Genomic DNA, 24,316 nt, shown 5'->3' on the forward strand with positions numbered 1-24,316 from the left:
CCATGGGGGCCCCCCAGATGGGACCCCCCGCATCGTCTCCTCCTTCAGCGAGAAGGTGGTCAACCCCGGGGAGCAGTTCTCCCTGATGTGTGCTGCCAAGGGGGCCCCCCCGCCGACCGTCACCTGGGCGCTGGACGACGAGCCCATCCCGCGGGACAGCGGGCACCGCACCAACCAGTACACCATGTCGGACGGCACCACCATCAGCCACATGAACGTCACCAGCCCGCAGATCAAGGACGGCGGCGTGTACCGGTGCACCGCGCGGAACTCGGTGGGCAGCGCCGAATACCAAGCGCGAATAAACGTAAGAGGTGCCTGTCTACTTTTAAATATCAGAATAGGACTTTTACTGGGCTTTCTGGTTTTGTTCTGTTCCCCAGCCGACCGCGGCTCCTCGCCTCTCCCACCTCTCCCTGACCCCGCTTTCCGAGCCCCCCGCTCCTGCCCTGCTCGCTCACATGTGGGGCTGAGCCTTCCCACCGTTTGCAGCAGGACTTTAATGAAGCATAAAGTGGTCCTGGAGTCTTGGAGAGCTGGGGCTTGGCTTTGCAGGGGCAAAAGGGCAACGATCTCCCCATCGGGGTCCGATCGCCCCACTGAACCCCCGTCCTGGGGTCTGTGTCCCTCCTCTCTTCATGGAGAAAGGTGGTGGTGGTCACAGAAACATCCCGGGCCCCTGTGCTCTCCCAGCCCCTCCCCAGCACCCGCGGGCGCAGGGATCTACATGACAAACGATGATGAGGCAGCACGTGAAATTGTGGAGAATGAGCTTTGATTTGTCACGTCTGTGTTTTCTTTGTCTGCTAAAAGCCATGGCCGCGTTAATCACCGTGTTATCAGGCTGGAGCGTGGCGCTCGGTGCGTTACGGGGAGCGCTTTCAGGCACGGGCTGTGGTGTGAGCCCCTGCCCATTAATAATCACCAGTTAAAACTTCCAGGCTTACAGGTGGGAGCGAGACGGAGACAAGGTAGCATTTATTTGTCTGCTGAGAGAGGAGGGTTGGAGGGCTGTGTTTGTCTGTGGCTCAGGTTTGCGATGGATCTGCTGGCTTTTTGGCCGGGATCCCAGCAGAGTCTGAATTTTGCTGCTGTTTCCTGCTAAATTTGGAGCAAGTTCGTTCCTCAGCCATGAGAAGCCAGAGCAGTGTTTTCAATGAGGATGTTCCCTTGTCTCCCTTCTTCCCTCTCGCAGCTCTTGACGGGCTGTCACTAGATAAGATTCCAGCTTTTTTTTTTTGCCCTGGAGTGGAGCAAGTCTCTCAGAGAGGCCCAAGTGATAGTTACAGAGTTGAGATGCTAATTTCTTTTCTCCTGCTCCTTTTCTAAATATGTCCTAGTGTGAGAAACACTGACACTGTCCATCAGCTCATCCCGAGTGTCTGTTCAGCTGTTACCCTGCTGCTCCCTTCGGCCGAGGAGTCAGGAGAGGGCTGATCTTTAGATTAGTTTGCAGTTTTATGCAGCGGCTGTGAAAACAATGTAATTATTGCTGCATGAAGCCTCTTATTGACACGCTCACCTGCAGCACCCTGCCAGTCCTTCAGCCAGCCAGAACCTGCTGGCTGTCTGGCTTCCCAGCCATGCCCACGTTGCCTGGGAGAGGCTTGGAAAGGCTTGTTTTAGAGGAAGTGAGATAAATTTGCCCATGGAAGTCAGGTTCTTGTAGCAGCTTTTGTTGAGGACTTTTGGAATGATGCTGGCAGCTGTCTCCTAAGAGCACAGAGTGCCCAGCTGTTGGGGGAGCACTGCCCACCTCTCCCACAGCTCCCGTGGCTTCAGGAGGGGCCATGGTAGAGGTGTGCTGGGTGGCCACATGTCACACTGCAGGCACACTGTGCTTCCAGCCCCCACAGGTAGCTTCCCAGCCCACAGGCCCAGCTCCCTGGCACTGGAGCTGCCCCTGCAGAGCAGGGTGACTGGCTCAGCAGACTGTGGCCCCTCTCATAGCTGCAGTGCTGTGGGTGTCTGCGAGTAGCTGTAGCTGGAGCCCGATGAGCACCTTTCCCCACACATGCTCAGAGGGGAGCCTGTGCCTGCTCCTCGTGCAAAACTGGGTCCCAACTGCTCTGGTTACCTCCTTGGCCTGTGAAGCTCGCTCTCAACTAGCAGCAGATCTGCATGCACCCAAACTGCCCTTGAGAATTAACCTAGCCTGCCTCTTCCTTCCTCCCCAATATGTAGGTCCCCCCAGCATCCGAGCGATGAAGAACATAACGGCGGTAGCGGGTAGGGACACTTTCATCAACTGCAGGGTGATCGGGTACCCATATTACTCCATCAAGTGGTACAAGGACTCTTTGCTGCTGCCCGATAACCACCGCCAAGTGGTCTTTGAAAATGGGACTCTGAAGCTGATGGATGTCCAGAAAGGCATGGATGAAGGGGAGTATCTGTGCAGCGTGCTGATCCAGCCCCAGCTTTCCATCAGCCAGAGTGTCCACGTCACCGTCAAAGGTAAGGGGGTGGAGAGGCCTTCCCAGAGCAGATGGAGAGGCTGTCCAGGCCACGCTTGGGACATCTCTGCTGAGGGACAGAGGCAGAGGAGCATAGCACAGGCCAGATGTTGGCCATGCTCCACAGCCACTGTGCCAATGGGAGCCGAGTTCCCACTGCACAGCCCTCGGGAGCTGGTCCCGCCAGTGCTGCTGCAGCTGCCCCGAGCCACACCATATCCATTTCCCCTGACAAGCCATGGAGCAAGGATTTACTGTGTAAACATACGGTATTAAAACATCTAACCTTTGCTCGGATCACCTTCACCGATGTTTTTCTGTGTGTGTTAGCTTTTAAAAAAATAATACTCTCGGTCTTCTGAGCGCACAGAACATCTTAAAAGCTTCTCCAGGCCATCAATTATTCAGCTCCATTGAGGGAGCTATCAGTCCTAATGAATTGAGCCGGATGCATTCCCTCCCAGTGCCTTGCTGAGATTGTGCAGTGAGTGTGTGGCTCTCCTGGATCTCCCATCCTTGGAGTTGTCGGGTTGTCTCTGCCCGTTGCCAGCTCGGTGTTTGCAGTAAATCATTTAGACAAACACAGCAGCGCTGTGGATGGAGCCGGCCAATTGTCTTTCTCCATCTCACCCAGCAGGGTATTTATGGACTAGATTTTCCTCTGATCCCCCTCCCTCCCCTCCCATCCACCATTTTCTTATTAGGAATCAGGTTAGCAAGAGAGTGCATCAAGCTGATTATAGATGCTACCACTTGATTAGCTAATGCTCTTCTCTGAGTTGGCTGTGGATAACCTGGCTAAGGGCAGTGTGGGAGGATGTCTCTCCCCTGGGGCCTGTGGTGTGGGGCAAGGCCAGCCCTGCTTTCCTCACCATGTACAAATTCCCATCTACGGGGGAGCCCCAGGGCTTGCAAAGAGGCTGAAGCTGAGTAAAGGCTGGTCTTCTCCTGGGATGAATGGGACAGGCAAAGCTGGTGTGGAGAGAGCGTCTATAGGATGTGTGTGTGTGGCGTTAAATAATGGGATTGGCACTGGGAGGTGCCACGGGAGGATGCAGGATGCTGAAGTTCAGCTGAGGATCCAGATATTCTGGGAAGCAACCGCTAGTGAACTTTTTGAATCTGAATTTGCTGCCTTGGTGAGTGGCTGTGGCTGGTGAGCAGGAGCAGTGTGGTGCGGGCTGGTGGCTCACAGCTCTGCAGGGCCAGACGGCTTCATTCCACCCTCAGCACAGCTGCCCGAGTGAGCTCTGCAGGTCTCTGCAAGCACATGGTAGTAAAAGCTTGTCAGCCCCAGCCCTGCTCACCAGGCACCACTCCCAGCTTCTCATCCTGCCTTGAAGGAAATTTCTGTCCAGGTTTAGCTGTGCCTGTTTAGCCCGGCGACCCCACGACCTCCATATCCTCCAGGTCTTGGCTTCAAACCTCTCTGCTCCTTAGGGCTTCGTGGCTGCCCAGGGATGCTGCTGGGGCTTCTACTCTGTGCTTCCCTAACAGCACAATCCCAGCATGCAGCCTCCTCCAAGGTGCCCTGGCAGCTCCTTATTCCCACAGACATCTTTGGAAATGAACTGGGAGGGAGAGGCGAGTTGCAGGCTCCGATTGCAGGGAACTGGAGCAGGGAACACTCTGCTGCCAGGGGAGCTCGTCCCTTTCCTGGTGGCTCAGCAGCGGCCGGTGGGGCGTGTTCAGAGAGGCCACAAGCCCATCCCTGCTCTGCAATAGACTGCAGTGCATTCCCAATTAATTATTCATTAATTATGGAAAACAGGCAGCGCTGGCTCCATGGCTTCAGCAGCTCAAGCCACATCACTGTTGCCGATGAAGGGACAGGCCAGCCCTGCCTGCACCCGCCTGCCTGCTGGCAGCAGCTTGTAGCCCAGGGTGCCAGCAACCAGCCCCCCACTTGCCCACTGCTCCATGGAGCTGCTGGCCAGGCTGGGACCAGGCAGAGACCCAGCACAGGGACCTTGGGGTGGAGGTGGGAGCCCAGGCCCATGCATAGTGGTGCTGGGAGCCACCTCTGCACCTGTACAGGAGGGCAGCTTCTCTCTGCCGAGGGGACAATTGGAAGCCTGCTAATTTAATTATGGAGGCTGCAGAAAGAGGATCTCGTCTACCAGGTGCTGAGCCTTGTTAAGCTAATTGTCTCCCTCTCTCCACTTTCTTCCCCCTCCCACATCGCCAGAGATGCTGCGGTTGCCTAATTAAGTTATCAGAAAGATAATGGCTGGTTCTGAATCCAGTGCCTTTAAGAAAAGCATCCATCTAATAATTGCTTCACTGTGAGCAGATAAATGCTGAGGTGGAATTTCAGCTGGCACGTGCGGGGATGGCCGGGGCTTTCCCCGGAGCAGGGCCCCCTCTGCTCAGGAGGTTGGCATTCCTCTGTCCTGGCATGGTGGCCCTGCCAGGTGGGAGAAGTCTTCCTGCTGTTGTCTTCTCAGCAGTACTGGCCGTGTTCCTGGGGGAAGCAAAATATGGCCTTGGTTTCTGGGCTGCTTCTCCTCCCAGGGCAGCATCTCCCCCAAGCCTTGCTGTGGCCCATCACCCCAGGGCAGCCTTTCCCTGGACAGGCTCTCCAGTGTGCTCTGCCTCTCCCCTTGACAGTCCCTCCACTGATCCAACCCTTCGAGTTCCCACCAGCCTCCATTGGGCAGCTCCTCTACATCCCCTGCGTGGTCTCCTCCGGGGACATGCCCATCCACATCACCTGGAGGAAGGATGGGCACGTCATCCTCTCCGGCTCTGGAGTCACCATCGAGAGCAAGGAGTTCATGAGCTCCCTGCAGATCTCCAGTGTCTCCCTCAAGCACAACGGCAACTACACCTGCATCGCCAGCAACGCCGCCGCCACCGTCAGCCGGGAGCGGCAGCTCATCGTGCGCGGTGAGTCCAGTGGGACCACCCCAGCCCCGGGAGGGTGGCCCAGGGGGTAGCAGTGCAAAATGAAGTGATGAATCCCCCCTCTGGTTGCAGGGGTGGTGCAGAAGCAGGCCGGAGGGTGAGGGGCAGGGCCAGCCACGTCCCTGCAGGCAGGGAGGGATTGCAAGGGGCCACTGGGGTTTTTGCTGCAGTGACCATCCTTTCTCTCCCTTTACTCAGTGCCTCCTCGCTTCGTCGTCCAACCCAACAACCAAGATGGCATTTACGGTAAAGCTGGCGTGCTAAACTGCTCCGTTGATGGGTACCCCCCTCCAAAAGTCATGTGGAAACATGCAAAAGGTAGGGGTGAGCCCTGGGTCTGTGGGGGGACCCCAGCTTGGAGCCTCACAAGCGCTTCTCTGCCTCAGCTGAGCTCCATGTCCCTCTGTCCCCTCCTAGGAAGCGGCAACCCCCAGCAGTACCACCCCATACCCCTCACGGGCCGCATCCAGATCCTGCCCAACAGTTCCCTGCTCATCCGCCACGTGCTGGAGGAGGACATTGGCTACTACCTCTGCCAGGCCAGCAACGGGGTGGGCACGGATATCAGCAAGTCCATGTTCCTCACTGTGAAGAGTAAGTAGTATCCAGGGCCACGCAGGATCAATGCACGGGGAGGGCATCGATTCCTCTCCTCCGGGGACCTGCTTCCCTTTTGCTATTAAACACACTTTGTCCTTAATAAGAGCGAGCAATCAATCTACATCATACAGGAGGAAAGGAAATAGCTGGGCTAATTTGACAGGGATGGGCTGGCAAGTGTTGTTAGACACCATGTTTGAACTGTGCTTATTATTGGATTCCTCTCCCGTTGCTATCAGCAGAATGCATAATCTCCAGCTCCTCTCTATTTATTTTGATTGTTGCTGCCTGAGCATTCAAACGTTGAAAAGAGGGGGGACTGGCCCTGTCCTGCTGGTTCCTGCAGCAGCTCCTGTCTGTCTCCAAGCAGGGCTGGGGTTGGGGATGGGGGGATGACACTGTGCAGGAGCAGCTCAGGCTCAGGCAGCCCCTTCCCTCCCTCCTCTGCAGCCAAGCGCTTGATTCCCCAGCATTGACAGGCATTTCTCTCAGGGCTTCTCCCCTCCCCACCCAGGCTCTGCTTCCCTGGGTTTCTGCCCCCCCCTCCCACCCCCGTCATCTGTTTAATTTATCCTGCCGACTGATGAATCGAAGAGAGCGACTTCAAACAACACACTTCAATAGGGCACAGGTACAAAGTCGAGGCGATTAATCCCGAGCGGAGTGTGCAGAAGTCTCGGAGCCTGAACTGCTGCCTTGTCCCCGCTCTCTGCCGTAATTGCATCCCAGGACAGGCTGCTTGCTGACTTGAATAGCACATAACCTTATTATGCATGTGCTTCTACATTTCCTGGAGACCTCGCAGCCTTTCAAAAGGTTTGGATGAATAGGTAGTCGGAGTGCCACAGCCAATTAAGCATTATATGGGGCTCTTTGTTTTGTTTCGGATTTGGGTTTTTGTTTGTTTAGTGAAATGTCAGGCCAATTAAAGCCAGATCAGCACTGGATTTCCTGGAAAGTCAGGCCACTGTGGACAGACTTAAATGGAAGTTAATCAGAGCCCAAACAAAGTGTGCAGAGTGTCAGCAGTGGCAAGGGGAGCAGCCAGCCCGTATCTGAGCATCCCCTTCCCTGATGCCACAGTGATGGGCTCTGGTGACCTGCCAGTGCCACAGCCACTGTGCTCCTGTGGCCACTGCGTTTGCCAGATGGGCAACGAAAGCTGCCAGTTTGGCTTGTACCAATGAAGGGAAGTGACCCTGGGGGACCTTGGCCGTGTCCAGTGGTGCAACCAGTGGGGCCGGGGCTTTCCCATCACTGGGTGCCCACACTGCTCTGCTCAGCCCCCCATCTCTGTGGGGGTTGGAGGGGATCAGGTCCTCATGTGTCCCCATGGACTGTGCTGGGGTGGAGGCCTGAAAGGAGGCTCTGCTGCCCTGTTCTCCCTGGCACCACGATGCTGGAGTGACAGGGTAGCCCTGGGTCTGTCCAGGTGCTACTAACACAGGGCTGGGGGACGGGCAGCTGCCCACTCGTCCTGGGCACAGGGTTTGGAATGTGGCTGTTGTGCAGCAGGAACATAACTGATTGCTTCCATGCAATTTGAATTAATCTCATGCTTCAGGTGAATCTCAGCTAATCAGTGTAGAAAGGAAGCTGAAATGGGTGCAATCAAATTAACATCACAGAGCTGGCTCTAAACAAGAGGGGGGGGGGAGCGAGGGAGGCAGGTACAGCCCTTGTCACCCTTGTCACCAGTCTCATTCAGTTGTCACCAGCGGCTGTGAAGTGGCTCGTGCCCCAGCTTGGCAAAGCATGATGGGGCTGACAATCCCCTTTGTAGCTGGTCTTATCTCTGCCCAGCACGCAGGCCCAGCCCCTTGTCAGGGCCTTGTTAACAAGAGGGTGCAGGGGGAGCACGACTGGGCACAGGCAGGACAGGGGGGCAGGGCAGAGGTGAGCTCTCCCCGTGGGAAAGCTGTTTGCAGAGCAGTGCTGGTCCAGGGCTCCGGCTGATGTTCCATTGGGTGGAAACCGGTGTTAGTGATGTCCCTGCAGCAAGGACAGGGACATGGGCTGGCCAAGAGCATCCCCAGCAGCCCTCAGAGGATCCTGAGCCAGTCCTGAGTGATGCAGTCCCTCCATAGAGCCACCCCAGGGCGGATGTTGGGTACTGGTGTGCAAGAGGTGCTGCCCCGGCACCCTGCTGCGTGGTGCCTGTGTGGTTCATTGGGGTTTTCTTTTGGTGTGTTTTGCTGTTTCCCTGCTCTGGGCTGCGCGCTGCTCTCCTGGGACTCTGGCAATTGAGAGAAGCTGATATGTTTACATCCAAGGAGCGGCTTTTAATCAAACATCAATAAGTGCATTTCAGGGCAGCAGAGCCTGAAATGGTGCTCCTCTCCTGGGGCTGCTGCTCGCTGGGAAGGGGATGATGGGTCTGTGGCCACTGCAGCCCTGCAGGGCTGTCCTGCCCTGTCTACCCTCCAGCCACCACACACCCTCTACCTGCACCCACCCACATGGCAGGGTGGCCTCTAGGTATCCTGGTGGCAGGAGCTGGGGAGAGCAGGCAGGAGCCTGGCAAAGTCCCACCATGGCGCTGACCTGACCTGTGCAGACTCAGAGGCAGAGCGGTGGTTGGCTGTGGGCAGAGGTGTCATGGGTGGGAGCCAGGAGAAGACTTGTTCTGTTTCTTGTAGCTCTTGGTGTCCCATGTCCTGGACCACAGGTCCAGTGGTGATGCACTGCAGGGCTGAGCACCCCTGTTCTTTACCATCTCCATGCTGGGCAGGGTTGCCGTGGGATGCCAGGCTCCATCCTGGCTGCGTGGGCACCTGCCCTGCACCCCGCAAACACCGGCAGCTCAGGAGGAAAGGTTTCCTTAGCTGTTAATTGAATTACATTGCCACAGAAAGCCGAGAAGTCGTAGCTCATTAGAGCCTCTTGTGTCCCATTAGAACAGTGTGTGTTGCCTTTGCGGATTGCCATTATCATATATTACTGTGGGACTCAGCAACGCTGTTTGTTTATGCATTACATTTTTTTCTGCTTACCCAGGCTGCCCTCACCCCCCAGCCCCTGGCTCCACTGCAGTGTTTGCTGCATGGGGGAGCCCACCTGTGTGCCCACAAAGTCAGAGCTTGGCTGTCGACAGCCCAGCTCCCCTGCTAACAGCAAGCCATCATGCCTGCCCTTCTCCATGGCATGCTGGAGGGTTCTGGGCACCCAGATTAACCCAGAACCCTCACTGGGTACATGCCATGCTGTCCCAAGGGCCATCCCTGTCCCAGGATGTGCCCACACTGGGTGCTGCAGCCCTGTCAGGGTTATCCTGGTTTGCATATTGGGGTGGTTATGGGGGGGGGAGGGAATTATCTCTGGCATCTGCAAGGCAAAGGCAGCCTTGCTGATGTGGAATCGCACTCTATATTCTGCCCAGGTTTATACGAGTGAATTATGCAAATCTGTGATGGAAAACATTCTTCCTCTCATCCTCGGGAGTGTAAAACCTTAGTCAATAATTCATACCCGCACGTCTCAGACTGGAGGCTTTCTCTTCATTATAGTGTGCGCTTGGTTATTTGTCTTTCACGTTTTATTGTCTACCCCAGTGTAATGCTATGCATTATAAAATTTATCTGCTTCATTATTTTATGATCCTGAGCTGTATAATGCAGCGAAACGGTTCCGCTTTGGGCTGCGTGGCCCCTCAGTGAGACCCACACCTGCCAGCCCTGCGCTGGGGGCTGTGCCGGGCAGGTGCTGTACCCCTGCTGACTCCCTGTCTCCCCACAGTCCCGGCCATGATCACCTCCCACCCCAACACCACCATCGCCATCAAGGGGCAGAGCAAGGAGCTGAACTGCACGGCCCGGGGCGAGCGGCCCATCATCATCCGCTGGGAGAAGGGTGACACCGTCATCGACCCCGACCGCAACATGCGCTACGCCATCGCCACCAAGGACAACGGCGACGAGGTCATCTCCACCCTCAAGGTGAGGGGCATGGGTCTTGCACCTGCCCGGGCTGCCGGGTGTCCTGTTGCAGTGACTGAGTGGGGCAGGTGACACGGGGTTGCCTGGGGAGGGTGGTGCTAGTCCCAGATGGTCCCAGGCTTGTAAAACTGCCCCCAGAGGGGAGGGATGCTGGAAGACCCTCTGAAGGGATGGAATTGTGCTGAGGTGCAGCCAGGCAAAGCCTCTGGCCAGTGCCTGGACTTCTACAGCTAGAACTAGCACTGCCCTGGGCCCTGCAAGGAGCTGGCCTTCCAGTTTTAGTTACAGCAATTAGAAAACAGCCACTGTCTGCTTGCTGCACCGAGCCCCTGGCTTTTGCGCTGACCCTCAGCAGCCACACTGAGGTCCAGAGGGAGACCTGCAGGTCCAGAGAGTGACCTGCTGGTGTGGGAGTGGACAGCAGTGCCAGGGAAAGGCAGGGGCGTGGTGCTCAAGACCCCTCACTCCCAAGTGGCTCCTCCTGAAACCTTTATAGCTGAAACCCGCCGATCGCGGGGACTCGGTCTTCTTCTCCTGTCATGCCATCAACTCCTACGGCGAGGACAGAGGCTTGATCCAGCTCACTGTCCAAGGTACTTGTTCCCCCACGCACCAGCAGCTTGAATGTCCCCCTGCTCCCAGGAGGCTTCTCTCCCTGCCATCCCTAACCTGCCTGCATGTTCCCCAGAGCCCCCTGATCCACCAGAGCTGGAGATCCGTGAGGTGAAAGCCCGGAGCATGAACTTGCGATGGACGCAGCGGTTTGATGGCAACAGCATCATCACTGGCTTTGATATTGAGTACAAGAACAAGTCAGGTAGGTGCTGGACGAACCCTGCAGCCCCCACGGGGGCCGGGGGCTGCGCTGGGGCTGGGCTATGGGGGCAGGCATGGGGCTGCCTCTGAGGGAATATTCTGCATCCCAGTTCCTTTGATGAAGAAAGGAGAAAGCAGCATTAATGAAATATGGTAATTTCTGCTGGATGGGAGCATTTGAAAGGGAATATTAAAGGAGACAATATTTGTGAAAAGCCAAACCCAGCCTGTGCAACATGGGGAGGGGGAAGCAGCACCTCTCTGCAGGGTCAGGGACAAAAGCCAGGGGTGCTTGGGGACTTTTCCTGCCTGTGCGTGGCCCTTGGCACTGCTGAGCCAGGGAGGGGATTTGGGTGCTTTCCCTCCTCTCTTGCTCCACGGCTCTTCCAGACTCCTGGGATTTTAAGCAGTCCACACGCAACATCTCGCCGACCATCAACCAGGCGAACATCGTGGACCTGCACCCAGCCTCGGTGTACAGCATCCGCATGTACTCCTTCAACAAGATCGGGCGCAGCGAGCCCAGCAAGGAGCTCACTGTCCGTCTGTTTCTCCGCAGCTCCCGATGGGCCCCCCATGGATGTCACCTTGCAGCCGATGACATCCCAGAGCATCCAGGTCACCTGGAAGGTGAGCAGGGCTGGGGTGGTGCCCTCTCCTTGGCCACAGGGGTTTGGCCAAAGGTTCTGCAGTTGCAGCTTGTCCTGGGACGCAGGGTTTTCTCAGCAGTCCAAGGGCCAGGAAGACTTCCCTGGGCAAAATGGAAAGCTGAAGGCTGGGCCTGCAGCATCACACAGGGTCCTTGTTAATCATGTTTTATAACAAGCTCATTATCTTGTAGGATGTCTGTGGGGGGCCACAGGAGAGAGAGGATAAATATGTAAAAACAGAGATGCTGGGTTGCAAAGTGTTTGAGCAAAGATCAATAAAACTTAGAGCCAGATTTATTTTTCCAAAGGTGTATAATGAAAAAATAAAATTGATTATAAAGTTAGGACTTTGGAATGAACTGCTAAGTCAATAAATTTAGGGTTCCAGCTTCTCTCCCCTCCCCTTAAGCGCTGAAAAACAGATTAATGGAAAATAAGATTCATTTGAAAGATAAGTCACTTCGTTTTAAGAGTATTTCAGTAAGATGGATCGCCTTGACTTTGTAACATAAATTTGCAATCAACCCTATTGATTTCTTAATGCTTCAGAGAAATATTGTTAAGATTGATCTCAACCCAGCCCTGCACATTTTTAAGGCTGTCAGATGTGGGGTTTTTCCCTCCTTCCATTGAGCTGCTCCAGTCAGGAATGGCACTGGGCAGGCATGTCCTGCTCCCTAGCCAGTGCTTTCCTCTCTGGTGGCCTCCGTGGACCTGCTAGACCTTTTTTATCACTGTTCTGCACCTCAGGGTGTGGACCCAAGCACTGGTGTGGGGAAGCTGAAAAACATTGGGAAGAGCTGCTGGGGAGAGGTGGGACATGCTTGCTCTGCAGCATAGCCCTGCCTGACACCCACTGTCTTGCACCCCTCCTTCCTCAGGCCCCCAAGAAGGAGCTGCAAAACGGGGTGATCCGTGGCTACCAGATTGGGTACCGGGAGAACAGCCCAGGCAGCAATGGGCAGTATAGCATCGTGGAGATGAAGGCCACGGGGGACAGCGAGGTCTACACGCTGGACAACCTGAAGAAGTTTGCCCAGTACGGGGTGGTGGTGCAGGCGTTCAACCGCGCGGGGACGGGGCCATCGTCCAGCGAGATCAACGCCACCACACTGGAGGATGGTAAGACCTGCCTCAGCCCAGTAGGTTTCTTGTTCCCCGCTGCCAGGCCCTACCTGGGGGTCTCCCAGCAGGTCTTGGGCAGTTGCTGCCCCCTAGCAGCGTTGGGCACTCGGCTGTGAGCACACACATGCTGCCAGCATCCCACTAGAGGAGCTGTGAGCACGAGGAGCCTGGGACAGCCCCTGCGCTGGGTTTCTGGCACAACTGGAAGGATGTCAAGGTGGATTTAGATGTTACCCGTGTGCCAGGGAGGTTTCCATTCGGGAGAGATCACTGGTGGCCCCTCAGTCTTGTTAAAAACAATGAGAACAAAGTTTTGCAGTGTGTTTACTCGGCAGTTTTTCATACTTAATTAAGGCTCTCGTTAGCCTGTCAAACCATGATCATTTCCTGGCTGCATTAGCACTCCTCCTGGGGTATTCAAGGGCCCCTGTTTTAGCAATAGTGTCTTTTCCATAATTATATTACCTTCATTTTGTTCAAACGGACTATCTGTATTAGTTTATTATACTCTGTCCCTAATTACATGGTGCTTATATTTTTGCACCTAAGTAATATGAAACAATAATCATTTTCAAAGAGGATTGTTACAGTGATGTATTATCATTTAAATGCTCATAAAAATTAGAGTTACCTCTTACGGGGCAATGGGATCTAATTACCTCGGATCCAGCCAGCTCTCCCACTCTCCCCTTGCTGGGAAGTGTGGTGTGTCCTGGTGGCCTCCCTGTCCCCAGGATCTAGGGGTTTGCACCCACCTCAGTGGTCCAGGAGGAGCAAAACTGTGTGTGGGAGGCAGATGGCTGCATTTGCCTGGCCCTGGTGTCCCACATGCCAGGCAGGGCCAGCTCTGGGGCTCGAGCAGCAGAGGAGAGGGGCAGCTGGGGTGGCTGACCTGTGGGACATGGCTCCTTCAGCCTGGCATCTGCATCCTCCAGCTGATTGTCCTCCCCACCCATCCCTTCCTCAGTTCCCAGCCAGCCCCCTGAGAACGTGCGGGCCATCTCCATCACCTCGGACGTGGCCGTGATCTCCTGGTCGGAGCCCCCGCGCAGCACCCTCAACGGGGTGCTGAAGGGGTACCGGGTCATCTTCTGGTCCCTCTACATGGATGGAGGTGAGCGCTGGTGGAGAGGGGTGACGAGGGAACCCAGCCTGGTGGCAGCTGACAGGCCCCGTCTCCCCGCAGAGTGGGGGGAGATGCAGAACATCACGACCACGCGGGAGCGAGTGGAGCTGCGGGGGATGGAGAAGTTCACCAACTACAGCGTGCAGGTGCTGGCCTACACCCAGGCTGGGGACGGCGTCCGCAGCAGCGTGCTCTACATCCAGACCAAGGAGGACAGTAAGTGGTGGTGGCTGGGGGGGTGGGTGTGTGCAGGTGTGCTCTTCTCATAGCCTGGCTGATAAACAACCACGATGCCTGTTCGTTAGAAGTAGGAAGGTGGAGCATTGAGTAGGAGCCATTAGCAATGGATAAAGAAAGGAGTCAGCCCTGCCTGCTCGGGTTTGCTGCCACCACGGAGGGTCACAGTGGTACCATAGCTGGGTGCCAGGAGCACTTACTGGTTGTGTTTCTGCAGTGGCAAGGAAAAGGCTGGAGTGGAGGAAACCCCCTGGGTACAGCCACAGGCAGGGCATTTTCCCCTGGCTTTTTTCTTTTTCTTAAGTGCAGATATTTAAATATTTAGACCCCTGCCTGCCCTACTTTAGTGCCATCAATGCAGTTCCCTGGTCCCTGGGCTGGCCCTGCTGCCCGCCCGGGAGCACCAGATGCTGGGGAGGCAGCTGGCAGGGAAAGGCTGAGCCAAGGCTGAGCCACTCATGGATTAAGGAGACACCATTAAAAGCCAATCACGGTTTCTAAACCACAGCCTGGGCTGCAATTAACCCTCCTGCCTCCGGCTCGGCAGGGGGTTTGAACCACCGGTGGGCAGTGGGGTGACCTCTCACCTGCAGACCCGTCCCCACTTGTGCCTGCCCAATACCAGCATGGAAAGGCCATTGTGTGCTGGGATGCCAGCCCTGCTAGGGCTCCTACCTTCTCCTACCTTCAGTTCCAGGTCCCCCAGCTGGCATCAAGGCTGTCCCATCCTCCGCCAGCAGCGTGGTGGTGTCCTGGCTGCCGCCGGCCAAGCCCAACGGCATCATTCGGAAGTACACCATCTTCTGCTCCAGCCCCGGCTCGGGGCAGCCGGTACGGGATGGGAATGGGGCGAGCCTGGGGAACCAGCAGGGTGTCCTGGGGGAACGCTCAGCTGGCCGGGCAGGAGCAGCAGGGAGGGTTGATGGCAGGTGCCAATGGCAGCAAAGGTCCCTTGGGCCAGGTCCTTGCAGTGCAGAGGTGAAAGGACACTTGGCATCAGGGCATGGGCCCATCACCTCTCTGTTCCCTCCCTGCTCAGCACTGTCTCCAGAAGGGGAAAGATGCCAGCAGGGGACTGAAAATAAAACAGAAATCAAACCTGGCCCCATCCCTTCTTCATGAGGGAGAGGTTGATGGGAGGTCTGCAGACTGGTGCTTATCAAAAGCTCCTTCTCAAACTCATTTCACTATCTGAGCCTCTGGTTTCCAGGGCAACATAATCTTTTCATCAAAGCAACTGGTAAAACCGCTGGGATCCGATATTGTTTTCTTGGCATCTTGTCAAAACTGTCATTTGGGTAAAAAAAAAACAACAAAAAATGATGTATACAATATTCATATAGGTGCCTGCTTGTGGGGTGCATTTACATCTGCGGGCCCCACAAGGGCGTGTTGGCAGGCGGTGAAGGCACAGATACCTGTGGCTGGATGCACATAAATCCCAATCCATCCCATGCCACAGGGATGGCTGAGCTCTGGGCCCTGTGGGGCAGCAGGGACAGCCCTGCCCGTGCCGTGAGCTTGGGGCTCAGTGGCTTCGGTCCCGATGCTGTGGAGGGGTGACATGGGAGCTGCACCCACACGGGGCTTGGGGGATCCCAGAGGGATTTTGGCAGCCCTGCCGGGGCTTGCCTCCACTCCCGGCCCCTGCTGCAGCTCGGCGGGGGGGCGGGAAGCGTCCTTTCCCCGGAACACACCATGCCACTGCAGCCATCTGTTCCTCGGGCTCCGGCCGGGCTCCCTGGAGAAATCACGACACCAGCCGGTTTCTGCCAGCAGTGAGGAGGCCAGGCAGGGCTGAACGGCTGCCGGGGAGCAAACCCACAGCACCTCAGGCCTCTTGGAGAGTGAAGGCAGCTCCCCAGGGATCGCTCCTAGTGGGGAGCCAGGTCTGGGACAGGGACCTATGGCCCTCCATTGCTAGTTCCTGGGGATGGGAGCGAGGACATGAGGGATGCTCTGGATTTGGGATATGGGGATGCTGGTGGGGATGTCCAGATGCTGCTCTGGCCTCTGTTTTGCCTGGTTTCTCTCCTCCCCAGGGTGCCCAAGCTGAGGATGATGGAGTGGGGGGATCTCACAAGGCTGTACCTTCTCTCATCTCCCTCTCTGCAGGCCCCCAGTGAGTATGAGACCAGCCCTGACCAGCTCTTCTACCGCATCGCCCACCTGAACCGCGGGCAGCAGTACATGCTGTGGGTGGCAGCCGTCACCTCCGCCGGCCGCGGCAACATCAGCGAGAAAGTCACCATTGAGCCTGCTGGGAAAGGTACTGTGGGGGCTGCAGCTTGGGGGGGGTCCGTGCATGGGGGCTGCTCACCAGGCTGACCTTCTTGCCCCCAAGCCCCTGCCAAGATCATCTCCTTCGGGGGCACTGTCCCCCCCCCGTGGATGAAGGACGTGAGGCTGCCGTGCAACTCGGTCGGGGAGCCGGTCCCCGCCATCAAGTGGACTAAGGACAGGTCCTGGGGGGCTGCCAGCTGTGCCAGGGGGACAGTGTTGGCTGTGTCACCCTGGGCTGATGCCTTCTTCTGTCCCGGCAGCGAGGACTCTGCCATCCCGGTGACAGTGGACGGCCACCGCCTGATCCAGGCCAACGGCACGCTGGTGCTGCGCTCGGTGAAAGCCGAGGACTCGGGCTACTACACCTGCACTGCCACCAACACCTGGGGCTTTGACACCATCATCATCAACCTGCTGGTGCAAGGTGAAGGGGGCTGCGGGCCCACCCCTGTGCCAGGGAGCAGGGGACATGCATGGACATGCTCCAGTGGGGTCTTTCCAGTGCCCGGCACTCACAGGCTTGTTCCCTCCTCCCCAGTGCCCCCGGACCAGCCCCGCCTGACTGTCTCCAAGACCTCAGCATCATCCATCACACTGGCTTGGATTCCTGGGGACAACGGGGGCAGCTCCATCCGAGGTACAGCTGCTGCCAGCAACAGGGCTGGCCCCAGCACCACAGCACGTGGTTTCAGGCACACCCCTGCACGCTGCACATGTACTTCTGTCTCCGTGCCTCGGTTTGCCCCTCTAAGAAATGTCTCAGAAACACACCAGAGTACAGTTGGTGCTTCTGAGCTTGTAGGAGGGCTGCCAGCAAGGGGGCAAGGGGGCTTCTAAGGTGCTTTGAAGGGCAGCTAACGAAGGGCATTAATTGCTCAGGTACTGGTGGCCAGGGCAGCCAGTGGCTGGGCCGGTGTTCCCCCCCTTGCAGCAACCATGAACACAACACAGCAGGATTTGTCCCTATCCCTGGCAGACTGGGGCTCCAAGAGGGCTCCAGGAGCATCCCTGCTTTCCAGAGCCTCCTTTCTGCTCTGATTCACCTCATGAATTATACGTTGAAACAGCTGCACACGGAGGGGGGAGCGAGGAGCGAGGAAGGAGACCTCGCTTACAATTAATTAAAAGCATGAAAGTAATTACAAGCAAATCTCCCCAGCCAGCAGCCTTTCACTCCAGCGGACTCTGTTGATAAATTTGGTTATAATTGGATTAGAAATATTAAAAACATGCTGCATGTACAAAATAAATAAATAACTGGTGGCAGGCACTGGGCTGCGAGGCACCGTGGGTGGTGCAGGGGTGCCAGGACTGGCTTGGCATGGCCAGGAAGGTGTGAGCCTGTGGGCAGAACCTTGCCACCCCAAGAAGGTCCAGCTATCCTCATCCTCTGGCTGTAGGGAAGCCTTGGCACTGGGTAGGTGCAAACTGGCAAAATGACCTGAAAAAATAGCCAAATCCAGGAATGCACCTCAGAAGTTTCGGATTGTGTTATCACCAAAAAGGTGAGGGCAGGAGAGACGTGCTGCACTGGGGGCACCTGTGTCCCTCACCCAAAGCCCCTTGTGTGCCTCTCCCATGGAACCCCCAGCGAGCTGTCAGCAGCATCTTGTTGATGGCAGAACAGCAGGTTTGGTCACCCAGGACACCGTGTGCTTCCTCATACTCTTAATCACGGGAGAGGAGGTGGCGTGCAATGACAGAAGCAGCTTCCCGAGGGAGCGGGTTCATTCTGCCTCTCCTGTTACAGCCTGGCACCAATCCATCACATGTGGCACTTCCCTGCGGAGCTGAGCGATGGGGCCGCACTGCGGGCACTGGCAGGGCAGCAGAGGGGGGACACGGGGCGTCCGCAGGCTCTGCGTGTGACAGTCGCCCCCTCCCCTGTCCTGCCCTGTGGTGACCGTCCCACCCTCACTCCCACAGGCTTTGTGCTCCAGTACTCTGTGGACAACAGCGAGGAGTGGAAGGACGTGTTCATCAGCTCCTCCGAGCGCTCCTTCAAGCTGGAGAGCCTCAAGTGCGGCACCTGGTACAAGGTGAAGCTGGCGGCCAAGAACAGCGTGGGGGCCGGACGCATCAGCGAGATCATCGAGGCCAAGACCCACGGCAGAGGTGAGCCTGCCCCCCGGGGGACACAGCCACCCCCTCCCCGCAGCAGCCCTCCTGCAGGCTCCTCCTCCCACAGAGCCCTCCTTCAGCAAGGACCAGCACCTCTTCACCCACATCAACTCCACGCACGCCAGGCTGAACCTGCAGGGCTGGAGCAGCGGGGGCTGCCCCATCACCGCCATCGTCCTGGAGTACCGGCCCAAGGGCAACTGGGTCTGGCAGAGCCTGCGCACCAACAGCTCCAGCGAGGTGTTCCTGACGGAGCTGCGCGAGGCAACGTGGTACGAGCTGCGCATGAAGGCCTGTAACAGCGCCGGCTGCGGCAACGAGACCGCGCAGTTCGCCACGCTGGACTACGATGGCAGTGAGTTGTGGGGGGACACACAGGGCTGGGGGGCTCCCGGGAGTGCCCACTGCCCACCCACCCGCGCTCTGCCCTAGGCACCATTCCCCCGATCAAGTCCGCCCAAGGGGAGGGGGACGACGTGAAGAAGCTCTTCACCATTGCCTGCCCTGTCATCCTGGCCACGCTGGGGGTGGCCCTGCTCTTCATCATCCGCAAGAAGAGGAAGGAGAAAAGGCTGAAGAGGCTTCGAGGTGAGATGGGACCCAGAGACACCAGGCAAAGGGTCAGGCTGCAGAGCTTGGCTCTCCTGCAGCATCTCATGGAGTCATGGAATGGTTTGGGTTGAAGGGACCTTAAAGATCATCTAGATCCAACCCCCTGCATGGGCAGGGACACCTTCCAATAGACCAAGTTGCTCCGAGCCCCATCCAATCTGGCTTTGAACACTTTCAGGGAGGAGACATCCACAACTTCCCTGTGCAACCTGGGCCAGTGTCTCACCACCCTCATAGTGAAGAATTTCTTCCTAATGTCTAACTTAAATCTACCCTCTTCCAGTTATGCCTTAAATAGCTGTTAAAAAAACCTCCTCCTTGTTTTTTGTGTCTCTTGTACAGATGCCAAGAGTTTGGCTGAAATGCTGATCAGGTGGGTCTCTCAGGTGGCAGGGGATGGGAAGTAGGGAACACTGGGTAGTTGGGTGTGCTTTAAAGCCAGGCCTTGACTCCAGTTTGGTCCTCCTTGGGCTCAGAGTGGGGAAGACTGTATTGGCTTATCTGCAGCTCAGCAGCCTGGTGCTCTCGGGTGCTGCTGGTGGGGTGAGGCAGGTGGGTCCCAGCACCCATGCTGGAGCCTGCTGGGGCAGAGCTGGAGAGCTGAGCTCAGGTAACCTGGTGACATCCGGGTCTGCGTCCCCTCTAACCTCGCAGCAAGAACAACCGCAGCTTCGACACGCCAGTGAAGGGTCCCCCGCAGGGCCCGCGCCTGCACATCGACATCCCTCGGGTACAGCTCCTCATCGAGGACAAGGAGGGCATCAAGCAACTGGGTAAGCACCACCCTCTCCTCTGATGGGGGGCCCTTGGTCACCTGGACCAGCATTCCAGTTGGTGCTAGAAGCCAGTGGTGTCCCTGGGCTGTCCCCTTCCTTCCCTTTGGTGGAGCAGGGCACAGGGACATGCCTGTGGGTCCAGTTCCTCTTGTGTTGCTGCTGGCAGCACCACAGCAGTCTCCTTGGCCAGGCTCTGCCTCAGTGGGGGCTACTGTGGCAGCACTGCCTTGGTGGAGAACTGCTGGGCAAGTGTACCCTCCTGCCACACCCCAGATGTGGTGGAGTTACCTGCTGCAGGGAAGCCAAGGGTTCCATGGGTGTGCTGAGCAGACATCTACAGTGATCTCCTGGATAGAGGAACTGGTCTGAGCTCCAGCTTCTTCCTGCAGGGGATGACAAAGCCACCATGCCGGTGACAGACACGGAGTTCAGCCAGGCAGTGAACCCCCAGAGCTTCTGCACAGGTGTCTCGCTGCACCACCCTGCTCTCATCCAGAACACAGGGCCCCTCATCGACATGTCAGACATCCGCCCCGGCACCAGTGAGTGGCACCTGTGGGGCTGTGTGGGTTTGCTGGGGGCACCATGGCCATTCCCTGCCCGTTGCCTTGCAGGGGCGTGCTGGGGTGCAGGCCCTGTCCCCCAGCAGTGGCCATGCCTATGAGGAGGTGCTAGTAAAGCAAAAGGAGCTGGGAACACTGCACGGAGAGGGGACGATGTCCTGGCAGTCTCAGGGAGTTACCTGGCATGACTCTGTCACCTTTGTGCCTTAGATCCCGTGTCAAGGAAGGACTATCAAGTCTCCAGTTCTGAGTTCATGTCATCTACTTGGCTCGTCTACACACACCCCTAGGTGTAGGGGAACACCTCATCCAGTTCTTTTCCAAACACCATGGGATATCCCTTGCTCCTCACATCACAAACCAGATGCAAAGGCATCTACAAGCCCCACCTTCAAACAGCCCCCCTGGGGAGGGTCACTCCTCAGCTGCTGCCAGACACCCCAGCTGCTGCAGGCAGAGTCTGGCACATCAGAAAAGAAGAAACTCAAGTTTCTTCTTTAACGGCTCAGTGGGACATAAGAAGGCTCAACACTTTAGAAAAGCAGGCCACTTATTTAATCACCTAAATATGGATTTAGGTGCCTATTGTTGAGAATCTAGGCTGCAGCATATGGGCCATTTTCACTGGGACACCGTGGCTGCTTTTTCATTGCTCTATCAAACAGTGCAGCCAGAAATCAGGCTGGGTTTACGGCTGCTTCACATTATTGGAGCAGCAGAAAGCAGTGACCAGAGAACACTAGTGAACCTGTCTATATATATCAAAGGCCTTGACAGCGTCCTTTTTAAGAAGAGCGTGAAGTCTGCGCACAGCACCCGCAACAGGTACTCCAGCCAGTGGACACTCACCAAGTGCCAGGCGTCCACCCCAGCACGGACCCTGACCTCAGACTGGAGGACAGTGGGCTCCCAGCATGGCATCACGGTCACCGAGAGTGACAGCTACAGTGCCAGCCTCTCCCAGGACACTGGTACGGAGCGCGGGTGGCAGGCAGGGGTTCAGTGGGGGTGACCCCAAATTGGGAGTCTTGAGGGACTGCAGAAGGAGAATTTGCTGTTAGCCAATGGGATTTTCCCAGCCAGGGAACGTTCCCAGGTTGGTGACATGTCCTCTCCTCCCCAGACAAGGGGCGGAACAGCATGGTGTCAACAGAGAGCGCCTCGTCTACCTATGAGGAGCTGGCGCGCGCCTACGAGCACGCGAAGCTGGAGGAGCAGCTGCAACACGCCAAGTTCGAGATCACCGAGTGCTTCATCTCTGACAGCTCCTCAGACCAGATGACCACAGGCACCACCGACAACGCTGACAGCATGACCTCCATGAGCACCCCTTCAGAGCCTGGCATCTGTCGCTTCACTGCCTCCCCACCCAAACCCCAGGATAGTGAGCGGGGCAAGAGTGTGGCAGTGCCCATCCCGCACCGGGCCAGCAAAAGTATGTGCCCTCAGGCTTTCTCTGAGCTTGTCACCTGCTTGTTGTGTAATCTGGAGAAAAATAAAAAAATTGAGGTACTGAAAGAGGCAGTTGCTGTGAAAGGTGGGAGAGGGGGTGGGAAAAGCAGCTCTCCCACCCTCCACAGCAGTGATCTTCCAGTACCAGCTGCTGTGCTTGTGTGTGTTCATTTGATAGGTTCCCCTGCAATTTCTCTGCTCTACACCTTGCTTTGTGCCTTTGCACTTCTGCTCTCCTCGTGTTTCTTTTCTCCTCTAATTGCCTTTTCTTTCTATTTCTTCCATTATTTCTTCATTTCTCCTTCAATATTACCATTTCTCTTCCCTTCTACCTCTTCCGTGTTTCTCCCGTTTCTCTTCCTTACTAATTCCTCCCATGTCTCTTCCCTTCTTCTCCTCCCACTTCCCTTGTCACTTCCCTTGTCCTTTCCTGTTCTTCCCATTTCTCTTCTACTTTTTCCCCATGTCTCTTCCCATATTTTTCCTTCTGCTCTCCCCATCTCCTTATCTCTTCCCTTCTTCATTCCTGTTCTTCAAACTTCTTTATTTCTACCTCTTCCTTCATCTTCCCATGTCTCTGCCCTCATCTTCTCATGTCTTTAGTTTCTACGTTTTCCTGTTTTTATATTTCTCTTCCCTTCTTATCAACCCCTCTGTCTTTTTGCTTCCCCTTCTATTTCTTTTTTCCCATTAAATTCTATTAGAATCTGAAAGAATTCAAACCTAGAGAATCTATTAATATGTATTCAAATACATTAATTTCTATCAGAATCTGGCAGAATCTATTAACATCTATTCAGTTCTATTAGAATCTGGCACAATTTATTCAAATATATTCATACATTTACATCTCTTTGAATATATTCAAGTCCAATAAAATTTGGTAGAGTCTGTCAAGAATCTGTTGACATGTAGTCAGGCACATGCAATTATAGAGTGGTACCTGGCACAACCTGATACAATCTGGATAAATATGGCAAAACACGGCAGAATCTGGCAAAGTACATCCAAGTCTTGAAAAATTTGATTCCAAGATGGCACAGCTGTGAAGGAACAGCCACACTCTGGTCACATGTACTGCTGTATTCAAATATGTTAATGTATTCCAATGTGATAATGTATTCAAGAGCAGAAGGATCTGGCACACTCTATTGACAGGTATTCAAATACACACAGTCATTTTAGGATTAGGCACCACCTGAATCAATCTGGATAAATAAATCCGGCAAATCCCGGCAAATCCAGCAAAAATCTCTTGTTATCTTGCCAAGTTGAATCGAGAGCCAGAAGCTGGTGCACACACACACACACACACACATCCACAACCAGGGTGAAGCCAGCGCAAACACGCCAACTAGAGCCCAATATTACAATATATTCAAATATATGCAATTGTATTCAAATATATTCGAATTGGACACGGTCTGGCAGAACGTACTGACAGATACTCAAGAGTACACAGCCACATCCTGGCACAAGGGGACAAAAAGTGGATAGATAAATAAATGAGGACCAATGCAGCAAAATCTTCATGTAAAATGTAATTCATGGCTGGCACAGGCGTGCAGAATGTGGCAGAAAGTGGCAAAATGTCTTCACGGGAACTAACGTGGCAAAGCTGCCATTATAATTCAGATGGATTTGAATACATTTTGATTATTTCTGCCTGTGTCTGTGTGGGTACAAGCTTCTGTCATTCAAACTAAAGAAACAGTTTTGACTTTACCTTGGCACCACGCTAAGATTTTGCCGGATGTGATGGAGTTGCTGGATTTGCCAAATTTTGCCAGATTTTTTTAACCCAGCTTTTCTGGTTTTGGCAGGTGCCAGATTCAGCTGGTTATGCAAAGATGTGGCAGCTTTGCCATCACCTTGGCACCACGCCAAAAGTCTTTGCCAGTTTTGCCAGATATTTTTCAGTATTTATTCATCTGTATTGAGTGAGATGATGCCAGATCCTGATATGATTGTTTATGCTTGAATACATTCCAATAATTTCTGCAGATCCTCCATGATTTAAATATATTTAAATGTCATTTGAATATATATTAATATATCAATGTATCAATATTTAATAGCTTGAGCTGGAGCTTGTGCTGGCTTTTAATGTATTTTGTGAGATACAAGTTATTGTGCTGGTTTTGTCCGGATTGCATGACCTGGTCTCAGATCCTACCAGAACTAAGTACAATTCTTAATCTAATGTCAAGCATTCAACCTAATCTGGATAAATAAATGGGGGGAAATCTGGCACACCCCAGCACTGTATATTCAGATCTAGTCAGATCTGTCATAATCTATTGGAACGTATTAGAATATATGCAATTCTATTAGAATATCTTACAGTCTGGGATGATCTAGTCCATAGTAGGATCTATCGCACTGGACGTTACCGTGCAACCCCTCTAGCCAAGTCATCCCACCAGCACCAGCCTCGGCGAGTACATTTGTTATTGCGCATCCTCACACTTGGTACCAAACCCTCAGTGCTTGAGCCTGACCCGCCCCAGACGCGATTGCACGACGTGTATTTTTGTGTCGCCTGCCGCATTTTAACATCTCGCCCACCTCCGCTTCCCCTCGCAGGTGACTACTGCAACCTCCCGCTCTACGTCAAGTCAGACGCCTTTTTCCGCAAGGCGGACGCGCACGAGCCT

The 24,316-nt window shown here is 55.1% G+C and overlaps 1 protein-coding gene across 1 annotated transcript in view; it reads left to right on the forward strand.

Annotated features, from left to right (window-relative positions):
* DSCAML1 (Down syndrome cell adhesion molecule like 1) overlaps positions 1-24,316 on the forward strand; it is a 98,293-nt gene that overhangs the window by 73,718 nt on the left and 259 nt on the right. The window contains 28 exon segments of the mRNA XM_010008897.1: positions 18-314; positions 2,185-2,457; positions 5,067-5,345; positions 5,562-5,681; positions 5,781-5,957; positions 9,699-9,898; positions 10,395-10,491; positions 10,587-10,715; positions 11,105-11,259; positions 11,261-11,344; positions 12,246-12,486; positions 13,457-13,603; positions 13,676-13,831; positions 14,544-14,683; positions 15,968-16,121; positions 16,197-16,314; positions 16,396-16,559; positions 16,674-16,772; positions 18,062-18,250; positions 18,324-18,611; positions 18,689-18,844; positions 19,211-19,241; positions 19,523-19,641; positions 20,034-20,186; positions 20,418-20,443; positions 21,001-21,178; positions 21,331-21,642; positions 24,246-24,316. Of these exon segments, the coding sequence (XP_010007199.1) occupies positions 18-314; positions 2,185-2,457; positions 5,067-5,345; positions 5,562-5,681; positions 5,781-5,957; positions 9,699-9,898; positions 10,395-10,491; positions 10,587-10,715; positions 11,105-11,259; positions 11,261-11,344; positions 12,246-12,486; positions 13,457-13,603; positions 13,676-13,831; positions 14,544-14,683; positions 15,968-16,121; positions 16,197-16,314; positions 16,396-16,559; positions 16,674-16,772; positions 18,062-18,250; positions 18,324-18,611; positions 18,689-18,844; positions 19,211-19,241; positions 19,523-19,641; positions 20,034-20,186; positions 20,418-20,443; positions 21,001-21,178; positions 21,331-21,642; positions 24,246-24,316 (4,553 nt within the window).

This window comes from Chaetura pelagica, unplaced genomic scaffold, assembly GCF_000747805.2.
Source record: "Chaetura pelagica isolate M959 unplaced genomic scaffold, ChaPel_1.0 scaffold1222, whole genome shotgun sequence".
Classification (NCBI taxonomy): domain Eukaryota; kingdom Metazoa; phylum Chordata; class Aves; order Apodiformes; family Apodidae; genus Chaetura; species Chaetura pelagica.